Source organism: Ochotona curzoniae, unplaced genomic scaffold (genome assembly GCF_017591425.1).
Source record: "Ochotona curzoniae isolate NIBS_2020 unplaced genomic scaffold, NIBS_Ocur_1.0 scaffold_3208, whole genome shotgun sequence".
Classification (NCBI taxonomy): Eukaryota; Metazoa; Chordata; class Mammalia; order Lagomorpha; family Ochotonidae; genus Ochotona; species Ochotona curzoniae.
Window position 1 is genome coordinate 25,608,808 of NW_024467106.1, and position 16,044 is coordinate 25,624,851.

The following is a 16,044-nucleotide window of genomic DNA, read 5'->3' on the forward strand; positions in this document are numbered from 1 at the left end:
AGGCAGAGTGACTTGATATTGTCCTCAGAATGCTCTCAGTCATTGAGAGAGAATCAATCATGCCAGCACAAGGAAGTGTGCCAATTATTACCAATGATAGTAATGTCGCAAACATTTGCCACTTATTACTTGTCAGGTATGTGACAAAGCTTTCCTGCTTGTCAGATTCCACCTTCTTCCGTCTCCTCTTCTTCTACTCAACTAAGGTGTCTTGACCTTTACCTGCAAATTTGGTCTTTTTCAGTGACCAACACTAGTTCAAAGTACAAGCAGAAAAACTGTTAAGATTATGAAAGTACATGAGGCAATCACCGTTCTGACTCAAGCCTGGAGTCCTGTTTATTGTCTACCATCTTTTTCCTAATCAGTTCCTCCATTTGTGTCCTGATATTAGCAATACCAGTCCTTACGTTCTGAAACTCTAAAGGAAAAGACCACCTTGCTTGTTTTCACCACAGTAGTCCCAGCAATCGTTTTCCAATACCTGGCACCATATAGGTACTCACGTGTTTGTCAAACAAACCAGTGGCCATCACTCTACCCCTACATTTATGATTCTCTTAGTGCAGCTAACCCCATCAGCATCCCTACTGTCACTATAAAACATGAGCTGGGCATTTACTGTGTATACTGACTTACTAATGCTCTGTGTACATGATGCTATATTATCCTCACAAAAATTGTAAAGCAGGTAGTATTATTTGCATTTCATAGAAGAGGAAAATAAAGCTCTGTGAGGCTAAATAATGTTCATATGATCTCACGAATATAGCTGGTAATAAATGACAGAATCACAATTCAAACCAAGTTTGAAGTCACAAGGTTCTCCATAATTATTCTCCCAGTAATTACAGTGACCCATTGAATCCAGGCCATTGTTTTGGATCCTGTTGCTTACTGATAGCTTTGATTATGTCAAACATGAGCATTTCAACATTTTCAATGACCACCTGTCCCTGGATTGCACTTTGCTGTGTTAGGATGTCTTTATCTAAGCTAACACCAGTCTTTACCTAAGGTCACACCAGCCAACGTGTGACCAAATAGCTTCTGTAATCACATCCTTTTCTTTCTTTTTAGTATTTATTTGAAAGTCAGAATTATAGGCAGAGATGGAGAGAAAGATCTTCCATTCACAAACTCGCTTCCCAGATGGCCCAAACAACCAGCTGTGTCCCAAGCAGAAGCCAGGAGCTTCATCTGGACTTAACATGTGAGTGGCAGGGGAATAAGTATTTGAACCATCTTCAGCTGCTTTTCCTAGGCTATTAGCAGTGAGCTGGATCAGAGTTAATGTATCCAGGACACAAAGCAGCATCCATATGGGACACTGGCTTTGCAGGTAGCAGTTTTACCTATTATACTATAACACCAGCTCCAATAACATCCCTTCAACAATGCTGTGTCATCCCCAAACATGAGTAGGAAAGCTTATAATCCCCAGAGATTGCTTCTGGGTAAGGCATTTTATTTATGAGTAGACTTGGAAAATAGAACCAATGAACAACAACCAAAGACTTTTATGATTACCAGGCGTCATGTGAGAGGGAAAAAGAAAGAGTATAACCACTTAAAATTTTTTTTAAAAGCCAGAAATGGAGTGGAAGACAGATGAATGAGTTGGACTCAACAGTGGGAAATTATCTGTGATGAAAGCCCAGTGCAGGAAGTGTGAAGGATTTCCTCAAACCAGCATTCCTGGAGATTGGGCTGGGATTCACAAGGATTAAGTTGGTGCCTGAATACAGCATGCATGCTTCTGCCATTTTCTGTCTGAAAGTATGTGTCTCTGTATTGGTGGTCTGGCATGTAGTGGCTGATGAATAAATCAGCAGACTGTCTTTGAACACAGTAAAACTGTGCATGCCAATTCATCTTCCTGAGACTGAGTTGATCTACCAGTGTCTGTGTCCTGTATCAGACGACTTTCTGCTGCTGTGTACCCTGGGAGGTAGCAGGTGATGGCTCACCCACCTGAGAGCTCCAGATTGACTTCTAGTTCCTGGGTTCAGTCTAGCTGAGACCTGTCTATTGCAGCCAACTAGAGAGTAAATAATCGAATAAAAATCTCAATGTTTGTCTTCCAAATAGTAAAATAAAATGTGTATGGTTTGTGGACTTTTGGCTTACTTGCAAATAATTAGATTGTAGTTACTAAATTTAAAGACATTGTTCTCATCATGCATAAGGAGGGAACAATACAGCATATTGATTAAAAGAACAGGCTTTTAAGTCAAACACATTGGAATTGTGAACCTCGATCCTATTTATTAGTAGTTGTATCACCTAGGAGCAACTGCCCACTCATCTAGGCCTAGTTTGCTATCTGTTAAAAGTGGCTGATAACTATAGTCATCTCATGAGATCATGTGTGAATGAAATACAACAAAATGCGTAATGCACTGGAGAATTCGTTCTTAATTTCCATAATTATTGTTAGATTACAATTTCTGGGCAGAGACAGTTTCTTGTGTTTACCTAAATCCTTGGTGCAACCATAAAAATGGTTAACTTACTTAAAAACCTGCTCTTGTTTTCAGAAGAACAGACAACTATATAATATAGGATAAATAAGGTGTGAGATAATGAGTAACAGAAAATCACCCATGGCCCCTTTGACTGAACAGCAATAGCAGTGTCAAAAGTCTGCTTCCAGTCCCTGAAACAGACGTAATCATCAGTAGACTTACAAAGAAAAAAAGTCCAGTTCTGGAAAGCGGTGGAAATGTATTATACTTTCTTGAGCTTTCTGTGATTCTTCCTACCTCATCTAAGTGTGCTTCCCTAGGAAGGGACTGTGGGAATTTCATTTTATCTCCATTCTAAAATAAACCCAGCTATATTACTTTTTTCTTCTGCCAGAGAATATGTCAAAGCTATCTGGAAAGCTCTTTACTGCAGTCAGTCCTGTTTTTGAAACTCACTAATCCAGAAAACAGCTGAGCTTGCACTCTCTGGAAGAACAAAGTTTGATGGAACATCTCCAGCAGTTGACTCCAAAAATTCCTTAACTGGTGAAGTTGCACTGGAACTTACTGGGAAGGGGTTGGAGAGAAGGTTGGGGGAAGTCTATTGTTAGTACAGTATCTTCCAAATAAAGAGCCTCTCCCAGCATGAATAAATGATTCTGTTTTATGTTAAGCAGTTGGTATAATTAATACTTGCAAGAAATATCTATTGCTGAAATCACTGTGTGAAAATAGATGAAAGGAAAAAGAGCAATAGCAGATCAAAGTGCTGTGTTGCAGTTACTTGAGCAAGCACTTCCAACACAATGACTAAGCAACAAATAGCAATAACTACCATTTACTGGGCCCTTATTCTGAGCCAGGCACTTTCCATGCATTAAAACAGTCTCATATTCAGTTCTTAGAAGAAATCCATAAGAGAGGAAGCAGTATAACCCATTTTAGTAATAAAGAATGCATGACTCAGAGATGCTATATGCCTCAGGGCCAGGCCAATGGCTCATTTGGTTAATCTTCTGCCTTTCAAGTGCCAGGATCCCGCTTGGGCACTAGTTCATATCCCAGCTCCATTTCCCATCCAGCTTCCTGCTTATGGCCTGAGAAAGCAGCAGACAATGGTCCAAAGCCTTGGAAAACTGCACTAACTTGGGAGTACTGGAAGAAGCTCCTGGCTCCTAGCTTCAGATCAGCTTCAGTTTCCATTATTGCAGCCATTTGGGGAGTGAACCAGTGGATGGAAGATCTTTCTCTCTGTATCTCCTTCTCTATAAATCTGCCTTTCTAATAAAAATAAATCAATCTTTAAAAATAAGTAAATATTCCACTCACAAATTATGCAGCCAGATTGTAAGCAGAGCTCTTCCTTACCACTAAGTCCTAACTACTGTACTACTGAAAAAGAGAGAAAATTCACTTACTAAAGCATATAATAGCCCTACCAGCAAGGACAGCTTGAAACTTGAGAACACTGTACATACGACTGAAAAGGACCATGTATAATCAAATAGAGGGAATATAAAAGCAAGTAGAGGACTCAATGGTAGAATAAATATCATGGAAGAATGGATGGTCAAAATGAGAATTTCAGTTAGATGTAATCTTAATTAAACATGTAAGCTTCCATACTAAATCACTGCATATGTTTACCTCCATGATGATCTATTGTGTCTCTTACTTGTTTTCTAAAGTCCAGACATGTTACACAATACCAATACTTACATCTTCATATTCCTACTAATCATAATTACTAAACTTTTCCAGAGATGGTCTTCTCCCTCCCCCAGTCCTATCATATTCTCTTAGTTTCATTTACAATGATATCTATAATTTATAATTATGCCAAGTATATGTCTAGTTACTTAGGCATTGTCAGTCTCCCACCCACCATATAGACAATAGGAAATGTTGTACAGAGCACGTGTCAGAGTAGATTAATCTTGTGTTTCTTAATGAAATGAATGTTTAGTAAAGGATTCCATTTTTTCATTGACTGGTAGATGTCATTTATATTTGTGAATCCTAACTTACTCTATTAAATTCTTTGCAAGTATTCTCTTGCTTCTCATGCTCTTTTTTCTGGTAGATAACTTAATTCCAAAAATAAGGTGTTATAGTATTATCTCAGTTTATTTCTCCTTACTGTTGTAGTTTCTGAGACATACTTACCTGTTCGGTATAATTTTTCTTAATTTTATTTATCTTAGAGGCAGGGAGAGAGAAAAAAAACAGAGAGCTGTCACTCCCACATCCCTGCAACAGCCAGGGATAGGCCATGCTGACACTGGTAGCTAGAAGCTCTGGGTCTTCCAAAGGGTGGCAGGGACTCAACTACCTGTTGCCTCTCAGGGTATGCACCTGCTGACAACTGCAGTTTGGAACTAACATTTCCATCCAGGTCTCAGATGTGGGTCGCAGGAACTCACACACTTGAACCATTATCTGTTGCCTCTCAGGCACATTAGCAGGAAGCTGGATGGAAAGCAGAGTATCTAGAACTTGAACTGGCTCTCTGATATCAGATATGGGTGTCTCAGGCAGAAGCCTAAAGCACTGCCCCAAATACCACCACCCATGTCTATTTTGAACTATTTGATATTGTGCTTTTAACTCTCATTTGGCCTGATATTTATTTTTAACATATAGTGAAATTAAAAATTTGAATTATTTTTCCAAGTAATCTACTTTGTCAGCCTCTAATCTCATGTCTTCTTCCATATGTCTTTATAATTCTGAATGTATGTTAATTTAGTTTGTTAAATTGGTTTACTTTTTTACATACATGGACTTTTTTATTTATTCATCTGTCAATCCTTTGGTTAGTATTTTCCTATTTGAATCATTACTGATTTATGAATAATAATTTTTCTAGTATCTTCTTATAGCCTCTAAGGCAAAATCTTTCTGTCTTTTTTCTGTCTCTAAATATTCTCATCTCCATTTGGTGGATCTTACTAAATTTTTTGTCACAGATTTTGACAACAACTTAGATATTAGCATTATAACTTTTTATACATTTGTGTCTGTGTGTGCGAAAGTGCATACATATGCATCTTGATAGCTACATGGGATGAAATTGGAAGACACTGTATCTGAGGTTACTGGATAAATAATATATTTCTGGATGCTTCTAAATTCTTCTTGAATAAACACCAGTTTGAAGAAACATGTCCCTTAACTCTGTGGAAGGATTATCTTCAACATCTGGGATTTCTCTGAGGAATTGTTTGTAAGGATGAGTGCGCTTGTATGGATTAGCAACAATCCATTGGGGTGGGAAAGAGGTCTTTGTTTCTCTCTCATGTTGCTCTCTCATGTTCAAATGCATTTGTTTCGTTGTCTAGTGCTAAATGCTCAACATGATTAGCTAATTTTGCCTTCTATTTAGCAAGACAAGAGAAGCTTTCATCCTGGTCTCTGTTCGAGTTTATTTTCCCCACCTCCCAATTGAATGAGTTTATCAGTAGGAAGTGTGTGTTGTAGTATTGGATTGTGAAAATTTGCTTCATGCCATTTTCTTCTCAGTATTCAAGGCAGGATCATAGTCTGGGACTTGTGCTGACAATAGTATAAGATTAGTTGCTTGAAATATAATTCTTATCATAAGTAAACTTTCAACATAGTGAGGAAGACAATACTCAAAGAAGTAGCCAGGCTGTTGTGTAAAGAGTTATGTTGTAGAGGGATCAGCAACATGACAATAGAAAACAATGAATTCTGCCTGGTCATCAGTTACAGGAACAAACTAACACGATGAAATTCCCTGTTGCAGGAAGTAAAAAGAGCAAAAATATTGTAAGTGAAGAAAAAAAACAGCAGCGGCAAAAACAGATGTCAACACAAAATAAAATTGTGGGACTTTGTATAGGAGAGATGAGCTTTGAACTTTAACTTTTTTTTTAGAAACGTGTAGTGATAGAAATATCCATCTACTGATTCCCTTCCCGAATGCCTGAAACAACCATGACTGGTCCTGGCAAAATCCAGAATCCTGGAACTTAAAGCGGGTCTCCTATGTGGAGACCCAAGGTTTTAAACTGTCATCTACCACCTCCCAGAATCACAATAGCAGGAAGCTGGAATCAGAAAGAGAGCTGGTCCTTAAACCCATGCACTCTATTATGGAATGGAGGTATTACAAATGGTGCCGTATCCGCTGGGCCAGTGTCCATCAAACTTTCTTTTTTTATTTTTAAGATTTCAATTATTTTTACTTGAAAGAGTTACAGAGAGAGGAAGCGACAGAGATCCTCCATCTGCTGCATCATCCCCAACCCAAATAGCTACAATGGCCAGAGCCAGGCCAGTTGGAGGTAGGGAGCCAGGAGCTTCCTCTGGGTCTCCCACGTGAGTTGCAGGGCCCAAAGTCCTGGGCTATATAGGAAGTGGAACAGCCTTGTACATGAACCAGAACCCACATGGGATGCTGCCATCACAGGCCACAGAATCAGCCTCTACACTGACCCGAACTGTTAGACCAAAGGGTGAATCCAACTTTTTTTACAGGGCTGTAAGGAGATCCAGAGAAACAAAGACAGACAAACCTCCCATTTGCCCATTCACTCTCAAAATGCTGTTGTTGTTCTTAGCTGGGCTGAATCACTGCAACAAAGACAGAAAGACAGGAATTTAGTAACACATGCATCTCCTACATACATGGTAATAACCCTCCTGCCTACATGGCAGCTAGCCATCTTCAACTAGTGAATCTCCAAGAGGTGGCTTTCAGTGCAAATGTAAACACCAGTTTCAACCAAAGCAAACACAAAAGGGTGTTGGGAAGATAATGGGGTGGTATCCATGAAAAGGATGGTAAACAAGGGTCAGATTTAATTTGGGTCCTCCTTCATTGAAGAATCTTAGTGATTTAGCCATGCTCATCTGGCTGCACATGGAAATGAAGACGCCTTACAAATGAAGGTTCCTGTGTAGATGTGTATTTCTCTAACAATGGTAACTTCTGCTATGCTCAGAGCTTTGCCTGTGTCTGTGTTTTCACAAAATAATCAGGTCAAAATAATTCTTACGCCAAAAGGCATACATTCTGATCTCCTACAGTCACATGTTTATAGTGGCAGATCCTGGTCTTCCCACAACATCCTTGAATATTTGGAAATAAAGTAAAAATGGGGTCAGAAAGGCATCTTCAGCCCAATTCTGAGTTTTGAAATGTGTCCTTTGAGTGATTCATAGGTTATGGTACAGGAGAATGCTATGGTCATATTTGTGGTTTAGAAAGAAAATTGGCAGCAGAATAGGGAGTTCATGCCAAAGAAACAGTTTAGAATAATTGGTTCCTGTTAGAGAAATGCAGAGAGTGTACCTTGCATTGTTCATTGCTTCTGGAGAAGGAAGGGTTAAGGCACAGAAGAAAATAAAAATGAAGAAGCTAGCAGAGGACACAAAGGACTGTAGCAGCTGATATGAATCTAACGTGGCAAGGAAGTGAAGCTTCTTCTCACATCTGGCCATCTAGTCTGGCATCTCAAGCCTTTGGGAAATATCCACCTGTTTTGTTATTTTTGTTTTGTTTTCATATTTTCTTACTCCTTTGCCTTCCATAGCTTCTCACTCAACACTTCTTAATTCTAAAAAGCAGTTCTCATCACCCTCACTTCATCCAGTTCCAATAATTGGCTCTTAATTAAGATCCTCTCCCCACTGAGTATGGTCTATAGATCAACCTCAAAAACTATATTGATACCACTACAAGCCTGTCCCTATGGTTTAATTGGAAAGGACAAAAATCAGATTTTCAGAATACATCTTAAGAGTCCCTTCTGCCTACCACTGTGTTCTCATTTCTTGCCCGTTATCAGTATTTTTTTCCTATGTACTCTCCTAGACACCTCATTCCTTACCTACAGCTATCAAAATCCCTTCAATTTTTCAAAGAATTCATGCTTCTGCTCATATTGTCTTTGTTGCACTTGCCAGCAAGTAAGGAGAATTCACACTTCTCTTATACAGCAGCTTAAAATTTGACTGAGAAAGCCATCCTCTCTTACAGACACATATTATTGACCTGAGTGTTTGGCACATTCACAAAAACAGTCCATTTATTCCCAATAGAAACATTATTGTGCTAAACCATCTCAAAATGGCAGTGTTAAAGAATAAATGAGTTAAATATCTACTCCATTCTCCTGAAAACAGCAATTAACAAATCCATTCATTGAGAAACTGCTTCTGTTTAACCTGAATCATTAGTAATTTGTGACTTTCCAAATACTCGTCCTCCTCTGGGCTGAGAAGTTCCATGAACAGAAGAAGTAGAGTTAGAAACAACATTAGGGCATACTTTACTATTTCACAGCATTAATTCATACTCAGTAGATAGAGAACTATAATCAAGTCATCAACATTGGACTATGCATGTTTTATATATCCGGTAGATCATTCTCAAATGGCCACAGCAATGAGAGCTGGGCCAAGAGGAAGCCAGGTGCCTGCAGCTTCATCTGAGTCTTACCCATGTGTGTCAGAAGCCCCAACACTTTGGCCATCTTCTGCTGCTTTTTCCAGGCCATCAGCAGGGACCTGGATCAGAAGTGAAGCATCCAGAACTCCAGCAGGCACCCATATAGGATGCTGGCTTCCCAGGCAGCAGCTTAACCCACTGCATCACAATACTGCCCCTGACCTACACATTTCATAATGCTAATTATTCTAAATGTATTCAAAATACCTTCCCCAAGGAAGTTAATGAAACTATGATGTATCTTCTTTCTATATCACCCTTATATAAGTACCTAAAATGTATAAATATTTCTCTGCTATTAATTAGAAAAGAAACCAAAAGAAATTATTTTTAGTTATTTAGTCAGAGAGGAAACTTTAACAAATGAATTATAAACAGCAGTACTAAGAATTGGGATGCATAAGAGAGATGAGGTGAAAGGAAAATAGGTAAGGTTAGTTAAAATTCAAAGGCTGTATGTGTATGGTTGAGTCTCTCTGATATTCACTTGAATGATTAGCTGCTATTTATCACTCTTAGCAAAAATAGGCAGAAAAACAGTTGTAAGAATCAGTAGTTTCTTTGCACAAGCAGTGTAGTTTTCCAAAGTAAGGGAGTTTGATCTCAGAGGTATTTTAATATCCCGGGGTGGGGGGGATGAGGGCCCATGGAGAATTTAACCTCATAAAATGCAGAAGTATGCCAGAATACAGTCTTCGGCCAATGCTTTCTAATTTTTCTTTTTCATATCTTTAAATACAGAATCCCCTTCACCTACAACTGAGTCTAGAAAATTCATTAAGTTCTGACGCTGATGTCACTGTCTCAATCCTGACCATGAACAACTGGTATAATTTTAGCTTATTGCTGTGCCAAGAAGACTGGAATATCACCGACTTCCTTCTTCTAACCCAGAATAATTCCAAGTTCCACCTCGGGTCCATTATCAATATTACAGCTAACCTCTCCTCCACTAAGGACCTCTTGGGTTTCCTGCAAGCTCAGCTTGAGAGTGTGAAGAACAGCACATCCACAATGGTGATGTTTGGCTGCGACATGGAAAGTATACGGCGGATTTTTGAAATTACCACACAGTTTATGTTACCGCCCTCTGAGCTTCGTTGGGTGCTGGGAGATTCCCAGAACGTGGAGGAGCTAAGGACAGAAGGTCTGCCCTTGGGGCTCATTGCTCATGGAAAAACAACACAGTCTGTGTTTGAATACTACGTCCAAGATGCCATGGAGCTGGTCGCACGGGCTGTCGCCACAGCCACCATGATTCAGCCAGAACTTGCTCTCATTCCCAGCACTATGAACTGCATGGATGTGAAAACTACAAACCTCACTTCAGGACAATATTTATCAAGGTAGGATGCAAGCTGGCTTATCTCCCCACCAATAGCTCTGCGATGGAAAGTAAAATTTTCCTGTCTGTTCCCTTTACGGAAATCTTTACTCCAAATATTTTTAAACCTCATGCTGTTTCTGATACAGTTTCTGGATAATTAAGAATAGTTTATAATGATCTGCAAGTGGAGGGCTAGAGTGGAGAAGCCTGGGTCCTGCTATTTAGTCGCTTACTAACTGTTGTCTTCTTGACAAGTAATTTGAAAGCTGGGAGCACCAGTTTTTAATTGATGGTTATATTAAATAGCTTGATGATTATATTAAACAATTTGACAAGTACAATAAATATGATAATATGAAAGTATATTGATAAGTACATAACCCAATGCTTGGTTCATAGTAGTTGCACAGCAAATGTTTATTTCCTTGATTGATCTTTTCCATATCAATACACTGAAAAAAAATCTAAATACTTATAAAGAAAAAAAAAATCAAGCAGGAATGGGCTTTTCTTTCTGCTTCCGAGGACTGGATGCTTAAGGCAATACAGAGCAGTGGTTAGAGGTATACACGATCTGAGGTTGAATTTTGGCTTTACTGCTCACCACTTGCATAATGTTATTAAACTACTTCACTTCTCTAAAATTTAATTTCTTATTTTCTAGAACCATTTATGTCAAACAAATACAACAGTAGATCTCTTGTGCACAGAATTATGAGGGATACAGAGGAAGAGAGAAAGAGATGAATTAATAGCTGGGATGGAGAGATGATTGAGAGATTAGAGGTAGAAATTATATAGGACAACGTATTTTCTCCTGCAAAAAAGATCACATCAAAGAATTACTTCTCTTTCATAGGTAAAGACTCACCTGTATGCAAGGCCTGCTTATAAAACAGTCCTCTGTGACTGTAACATCTGACTATATTAAGAAAAACAAGCAAACATACAATGTCTTGACTTTCAGAAAGAAATGAGTATTTGGTAAAAGGTCAAAACTCTGAAGAATTTTATATTTTGTAAATTGAGTGCCTACTATGTGCAAGAAATATGCTCCACGCCATGTATCAGAATATTTCAACAACTTCATGGAAAAACTGAAAGACATGTTTAGTTTTCAATATTAAAGATTTTTATAAACTTTTTGAATACTTTTCACGTAAAAAGATCTCAAGATTTTTCTGTATCAATGTAAACTTATCTTTCAATTTCATTTTGCATGAACCTTTTGAAAAACTTTTACTTAGGGCAGACTTAAATACAAAGCACAACTTATAAACTCCTTAAAAATGTTAATAAAGCAAGATAATTCATATTTATTGATGACATTGGCTAATGATAAAATTATGTGCTGTATCATCATTGGATTTTTCTATTTTTCTTAGTTTTGAATTCCTGCAAGACTAAAGTTTATGCCTATTTTATACTGTCTAGATTGTATCCACTGTTTCGTACTAGCTCATAACTGAGGCTCAGAATTTCATCTCAGATAAGAAATGTTCTCCTTTACAATAAATACCCAAGCAAAGCTTTGATTTATAATTCTGTGTAGTCACCATTCTGGAAGCACCATCATAAACAGCAAATAGAAAAAAGCCACTTGTGAAAACTACATTATTTACCATCTTTCTCTCATAAAATGGAGGGTAAGGGAAAAAATTACTCTTTGGATTCTAAAAATGCTTAGATACTACAGGAAGTAAAAATTTTTGACAGATTCAGGGTTTTACGTTTTTCAAAGATGAAACTGATCTTTTTGTTCCTCAAGATTTAATTTATACTAAAATCGTGTGTCCCCTTCCACAAAGATCTCATGCCATGCTGTACTTGAAATTAGATGATAGTACGTAGCCCATTACATTATCATTATTTGCCTATGTCTGATTTTCAAGCTAGAATAAAAGTTATATTAAGTGAAGAGCCAATTATTCAACCTAGTGCAAAGCCTAGCATTATAGAAGGCATGTAACCAATATGTACTAAAACTGACACACAAAGAAAGAAAATGTCCCATTATTATTATCTCCTCCATCATCTGTTGCTGTAGAGGAAGACAGGTGGAGGGTAAGTTAGCATCATCTAAAAATGTACATCTTTTACTAACTTTGATACCCATCATCTGATTTTGTTCTTTTCCCTTCCTTTATTTCTCTATTTTCATGGGATGTTAGGTTGGTGGATAACCTCTGCCTTCATGGCTGTTTCCACATCTTTATTCCACAATCTTTGAAAGCTCTAAAAGAATGTGAGGCTTGGAGCCCAGCGGCAATTCACAATGTATAGGGGTCAGCGACAATATTTTCATCCCCATAGATGTGTTTGAGAAATGAACTCAAAGAACTACAGAAAATATACCCAGGACTTCTTAAACTCCCTGAGGAACACAGTCAAAGGAAAAGTTTCAAAGTGTTCAGGAAAGGGTCAAGGCAAGTGGGCAAAGCCCTGGAAGGAGTCTTTATAATGAATAACTTAAAAGCTGCCTTCAACCATCTAACATCTGTGGGTTTTTATTCATCCATATTTACTTTGTTTAATACAGTATTTTAGAAAGTTATTCTCAGTCCATAAGTCACATCTGCCTATAGTAATTTTCTTAATTGTTCCTAAATTTGGTGACGCTGACCCCACTTCCTCACTGTATAATGAAATCCAGGAGAATAATGAGGCATGAATAGAGGGTGTCAGAGTTTTTGCAAGCTTTCATTTCTCAGAGTCATTTTCAGTTTGGGCTGACAGAATTGTTAACATTTAAAAATGTTAATGAAATCACCAAAAACATGGCATTTTCAGCATAGACTTTTAGACTAGAAAAATCATTCCTCATGTCAGACTACATCGAAATAATTACAGGTAAAAAGAGTTTTACTCTTCTGAGATCCCCACATATCAGAGCAAATTTCCATCAACACTAAATGTGAGGCCTGGCACAGCAGCCTAGCAGCTAAAGTCCTTGCCTTGAATGTGCTAGGATCCCATATGGGGGTTGATTTGTATCTCAGCAGCCCCACTTCCCATCCAGCTCCCTGCTCGTGTCCTGGGAAAGCAGTCGAGGACAGCCCAAAGCCTTGGGACCCTGCACCCACACGGGAGACCTGGAAGAGGTTGCAGGCTTCTGGCTTCGGACTGGCACAGTTCCAGCCATTGTGGCCGCTTTGGGAGTGAATCAATGGATGGAAGATCTTCCTGTCTCTTCTCCTCTCTGCATATCTGACTTTCCAATATAATTAATTAATTAGCCAAATTTGGACACAGTCACTCAAGGACCAAGTTCACAGTGTGATGTTTATCAACTTTTTACATATTTTTCTATAAAATGTCAATTATTTCGATCATTAGATCGGGAATATCACTCTGAAAATAGCTCCAAGATCTCCATTATCTACATATGTACATTAATATGGGTGTCTGAACAGCCAATGACCATGTTTTCAACTAGAGTGAAGACGATGGAATAAAATCTTGAATTTTGTCATTTTGTGTCTGATTCTGGCGTGTAATGACAAAAACTAAGTACGTGACTGGGAACTACTGGAATGCACGGAAAGGGTATTTGGCCTAGTGTTTGGACACACATATCTTAGAGCAGAATGCCTACATTTCAGCCCAAGCTTTACTGCTACACACACACAACGATCAACAACTGCCACCCAGTGAGAGCCTTAGATTGAGTTCCTCACCCCTAGTTTCCGTGTGGTCCAGCCAAGGATGCTGCAGGCCATGAACAGCAAAATCAGCAATGACAACACCGCTGCTCCTTCCCTCCTCTTAAATAAAAATGTTCAAATTGTGTTGTAGATCACAGCTATATTCAGAAACTCAGAAAAGCAAATACTCAACTCTGCTCAGTTATTTACTGATGAAGAAAAAAAAACACTGGAATTGGATAAATGAATAGGAATATTCAGTTTTAGAACAAATCCACAGAGCAAATGGTATATGCAAATTTACCAACGTCTAAAGGAAAAAATTACTACTGTTGGAGCACTAACTACATTTTCAGAGATTTGAAATGACTCTAGACAAGTAGTTATTTTGATAGCACACTGTGCAAGGATTATGGCAGTTTATATGTTATGTACATACTGGATGCCAACTGAGTGATAAACCATTAGACATGACATATTTGTAAAATCATAATCCTGCATTAAATTAATCAGATAAAGTAGTGCATTATAAAATCTTTGCAAGGAATTTTATAAGCCATTAGGATACAGAAATTATTTTTAGTCTCATAATTGGGTTTAGTTTGACCATGTTTACTCTTTTGCTGCATTCTGAATACCAGAGTATGGAAAAAGTCAGTAGGTGTTTGAAAATATATCTGCTGTCTCAAAGATAAGTGTTTCCTCACACTCACAGGAAGATCATCAGTGCTAATAAATCCACTAATCCTGGGGAGGAGCTTCATAGATGAACCACAGTATGGCTAAGAGAAGCAATTCTTCCTTAAGAATTTCAAGGGTTGGAACACTTGTAGCTATCTTGTTCCTCTAACTGATTATAGCCCTAACAGTTATTGTGACTTCTATTATAGGCTGTGCAATCCCACCTTTCTTCCTTGAACAGCTTTTGGGATTCAGTTCTGTATCCCATGAAAGTTACACTGAATAAGCAGTGACTGATTCATTCTTCATACACATTTGTTGACGCTTACTAACAGTAGGAGAGAGGGTTGGCTGAAAATATACAGAGAATAGGAAGCTTTAATTTCAGGAGGCTCAAAACCCCTTTATTCTGTCCTCCTACCAAGAAAGGATATTCTTACACAATGATCTGTACTTTTTTTCCATTTTCTTATTCTGGGCACCTGGTTATCATTATTTGTTGAGACACCACCCATTAGCAGTAGTGATTATCCTCTGACACCAGCTGGTGCTCTAGACTTCTTTCAACTGACCCTGAGGCAAGGTGATACACGCTAGGGATTGCTTCTTCTCCAGGGTTGGTCATCTTTACACCCACTTGGTCAAATAATACTAAGATTCACTGGTCATTCATTAATAGTGAATGTATAGTTACTGATTCTGCATATGTTATTAAGAATCTGTTAGAAACCAAATATAGATTAGGAAAATACAGTAAAGAAATGTTCACTTGAGAAGCCCAAATATATATTGATATTGGTTCACACGTTATTCCTGGACATTGGAGGGTTCAGAAGAACAGGAAGCTTCATGATATAATGGTAATTTTTATATTACTGTCAACCATCATTGTAATTTAATGGCATTGCAATTCTGTCAGTTATTTATGCCCTCTAAACTTTATTTACGATAAGTATCCTTTCTCAAAAATTTAAGTAGTTTCCCTAAAGTCATTCAACCAGTTACTTATAGGGAAAATTTAAACAGTTCACCTAAATCCACATTCCATGCTCTTTCAGAATTAATATAGATTTTTCTTATCACCATTCTATTATTTTCTGCCAAAAGTTTTGGAAATCAAGGGGTATAATTACCTATGTAAAATCATTCTCACCTAAAGAGCTCTACCAAACAAAACCTGTTAGCCTAAAAACTTCAAAATATATTTAATAGGAACCCAGCTGCACTGAATATGGAAGCAAGGATTTGAATTAACACTGGTTCCCTGGAGCTCCAAGGGCAGTACATGATTAGTGAGTGAACAAGTACATCCACGTGTTACTCTGAGTTTAGCTTTGCCAAGACTACTGCAGAGTTGCTTCTCAAAAACACATGCCTTGTGCCTTGAATGCTACGGCCCATCACTAGGACTGTGTTTCCAACTCTCTTCAGTTAACCCCTGTTATC

The 16,044-nt window shown here is 38.1% G+C and overlaps 1 protein-coding gene across 1 annotated transcript in view; it reads left to right on the forward strand.

The window, feature by feature from the left end:
• GRIN3A (glutamate ionotropic receptor NMDA type subunit 3A) overlaps positions 1-16,044 on the forward strand; it is a 158,135-nt gene that overhangs the window by 41,473 nt on the left and 100,618 nt on the right. Inside the window, exon 2 of the mRNA XM_040963540.1 lies at positions 9,688-10,292. Within this exon, the coding sequence (XP_040819474.1) occupies positions 9,688-10,292 (605 nt within the window). The remainder of the gene's footprint in view (positions 1-9,687; positions 10,293-16,044) is intronic.